The sequence below is a fragment of the Plasmodium cynomolgi genome, chromosome 14 (genome assembly GCF_000321355.1).
Source record: "Plasmodium cynomolgi strain B DNA, chromosome 14, whole genome shotgun sequence".
NCBI classification, from domain to species: Eukaryota; Apicomplexa; class Aconoidasida; order Haemosporida; family Plasmodiidae; genus Plasmodium; species Plasmodium cynomolgi.
In genome coordinates this window covers 1,689,897-1,693,343 of record NC_020407.1, presented here as the reverse complement: position 1 = coordinate 1,693,343, position 3,447 = coordinate 1,689,897, and the positions used below count along the sequence as shown (strand labels likewise).

Here is a 3,447-nt window from a genome sequence, read left to right as displayed (position 1 = left end):
CATATGTACTTTCATATACATGCATGCGTAGGCGCATGAGTTTGGAACCCACAAGCCGTTAGGCCCACGCAAGAGCTGCGTACGTAAATAGGCTGACCGCATTTTCTGCTTCCACCACGACAACTCAGACAGTACCTCGTCCTCGAGTGAGAAGCAGAGAGCAGGGCTGCATGTGCGTATGAACAACCACGCGTGAGCATACATTGTGTAAAATATAATTTAATTAGAACGGGTCAGCAGTAAGCGCGCAGGTGTATTTATATATATATATACGTGTACATGTATATATACATGTGTGTAGTTGCGCCCCCTCCCCCCAAGTGTGTGTATGTGCAAGAATTGTTTGTGCGAGGTCGGTCAGTGAGCGATAATTAATTGGTGGCGAGCGGTTATCCAGCAGTAATTATTCCTGACCGACCTGCTTGCGAAGGTTAAGAGGCCATCGGGAGTGACGAAGCAGACGAAGAAGACGCATCAGACGAAGAAGAGCGCAACACGTACCCCCGCCGCTACCAAAATGAAACTCAACAGGGTGTTCCCCTGCGCACTACTCATCGGTGTGCTGCTCCCCAGTTGGGTACCCAAAAATTACAATGTGCTGTGTGAAAGTAATGAAGGAAAAGTAGAAGAAAAGGAGAATAAAGAAGAAATAAAGAAGGACACAGATAACATCCCAGAAATCTCCGACAATGAAAAACCAACATCAGGCATAGAACAACATCAATACCAAACGGAGGTAACCAGACTGATGGACATAATTGTGAATTCGTTGTACACACAGAAGGAGGTGTTCCTCAGAGAATTAATTTCCAATGCAGCAGACGCATTGGAGAAAATTCGATTCATGTCCCTCTCGGATGAAAAAGTATTAGGAGAGGAGAAAAAATTGGAAATAAAAATATCAGCCAATAAGGAAAAGAATATTTTATCCATCACGGATACAGGTATAGGTATGACAAAGGAAGATCTGATTAACAATTTGGGAACGATCGCCAAGTCAGGGACATCAAACTTTTTGGAAGCTATATCAAAAAGTGGAGGTGATATGAGTCTGATAGGTCAATTCGGGGTAGGGTTTTATTCTGCATTTTTAGTGGCAGATAAGGTAATCGTATACACAAAGAATAATAATGATGAGCAGTACATCTGGGAATCCACCGCCGATGCTAAATTTTCCATTTATAAGGACCCTAGAGGATCAACTTTGAAGAGAGGAACGAGAATATCGTTACACTTGAAAGATGATGCCACTAGCCTGATGAATGACAAAAAGTTGGTGGACTTAATTTCCAAGTACAGTCAGTTTATTCAATACCCCATTTATCTGCTACACGAAAATGTATACACGGAGGAAGTACTGGCCGATATAGCCAAAGAAATGGAAAACGATCCCAACTATGACAGCGTTAAAGTGGAGGAAACAGATGACCCAAACAAAAAAACAAGAACTGTAGTGAAGAAGGTAAAAAAATGGAAACTAATGAATGAACAGAAGCCTATTTGGTTAAGACCACCCAAAGAGTTAACCGACGCAGATTACAAGAAATTTTTCAGTGTACTCTCCGGCTTTAATGATGAACCCCTATATCACATACACTTCTTCGCAGAGGGAGAAATCGAATTTAAGTGTTTAATATACATCCCGTCGAGAGCTCCATCTATAAATGACCCCTTGTTCACCAAACAAAACTCCATCAAATTGTACGTCAGAAGAGTTCTTGTGGCAGACGAATTTGTGGAGTTCCTCCCCAGATATATGAGCTTTATAAAAGGAGTAGTAGATAGTGACGATCTACCCCTTAACGTGTCGAGAGAGCAACTACAACAGAATAAAATTCTAAAAGCTGTGTCGAAAAGAATTGTGAGAAAGATCCTGGATACCTTCCGAACCTTGTATATGGATGGAAAAAAAAACAAGGAGGAATTGAGAGCACAACTAGCAAAAGAATCGGATGAGGAGAAAAAAAAAGAAATACAAAAAAAAATTAATCAACCAAGTACCTACAAATTAATATACAAAGAGTACAGAAAGTATTTAAAAACAGGATGCTATGAGGATGATATTAACAGATCCAAAATTGTTAAGTTACTTTTATTCAAAACTATGTTGCACCCAAAGAGCATTTCATTGGACACGTATGTAGAAAATATGAAACCGGATCAGAAGTTTATCTACTACGCTTCGGGAGATTCGTATGAATATTTGTCCAAAATTCCTCAGTTGCAAATTTTTAAAAAGAAAAACATCGATGTTGTGTTTTTAACCGAGTCGGTAGATGAGTCCTGCGTTCAGAGGGTACAAGAATATGATGGCAAAAAATTCAAGTCCATTCAAAAGGGAGAAATTACCTTCGACTTAACTGATGATGAGAAGAAAAAAGAAGAAAAAGTTAAAAAAATGTACAAAGCATTAATTGATGTCATTTCGGATACCTTACGAAATCAAATTTTCAAAGTGGAAATTTCGAGAAGACTTGTTGATGCCCCCTGCGCGGTGGTGTCCACCGAATGGGGATTATCAGGACAAATGGAAAAGTTAATGAAAATAAATGTTAATAATGCAGACCAAATCAGAGCTATGAGTGGCCAAAAAATTTTAGAAATTAATCCAGATCATCCAATCATGATCGATTTGTTAAAAAGGTCAGTTTCAAATCCTAAAGATTCTCAACTAACTGAAAGCATTAAAATTATTTACCAGTCTGCCAAATTGGCCTCAGGTTTTGACTTGGAGGACACTGCAGATTTGGCCCAAATTGTATACGACCACATTAATCAGAAGCTGGGAGTAGATAATAACCTCAAGATTGATGACTTGGACCCGGCCATTTTCGAGACCAAGAAAATGGAACAGGAGGACTCTGCCGATGGTCAGAAGTTCCACGAGGAGATCAACATCGACGACGAGATACAGAAGCAGGACTCCGCGTCCGCTCCGAAGAACGACGAGTTGTGAGCTCGCCGCGGATCAGCGAAGAGGCATACATATATACGTGCACACATTTGTGTACATATGTTTACCTACCCGTTAATTCGCACCGGGTGGAGCGGGAAAAGCGAACCCAGTTTTGAGCCTCCACACCGGTGGCATCGATGGAGAATAGCAGCACAGGGACCGTGTCGGTGGTAGCCATTGTGACAGTGTTCCTGGATGAATGAAAAAGTCTCACTAGTGCGCACGTGAGCCACACACACGCGGAATCAGAAAGAAGTACCAAAATAATACGCATCATTTTTTTTTTTTTTTATATCTGCCCATTTATGTTAGCCCCTAATTGTATACAAACGTGTGGCACCCTTCTTTTCTTTTTTTCACATTCTTTTTACATTCCTTTTTCATTCTTTTACAATGCTCATTTTAAATAAAGGCACCCTTTTTATGTATGTTCATAAAAACGCATTTACGTAGCTTTTCATTTAAGATAAAAAAAAAAAAAAAAAAAAAAG

The 3,447-nt window shown here is 39.9% G+C and overlaps 1 protein-coding gene across 1 annotated transcript; it reads left to right on the top strand.

Moving 5' to 3' along the window:
* Positions 1 to 430: 430 nt before the first annotated feature.
* Positions 431 to 2,956, top strand: PCYB_144800 (endoplasmin precursor; the record flags this gene model as incomplete). Its single annotated transcript, XM_004224951.1, has 1 exon — positions 431 to 2,956. The coding sequence occupies exon 1, from the start codon at positions 518 to 520 to the stop codon at positions 2,954 to 2,956; it is 2,439 nt and encodes an 812-aa protein (XP_004224999.1). The 5' UTR covers positions 431 to 517.
* Positions 2,957 to 3,447: the final 491 nt, after the last annotated feature.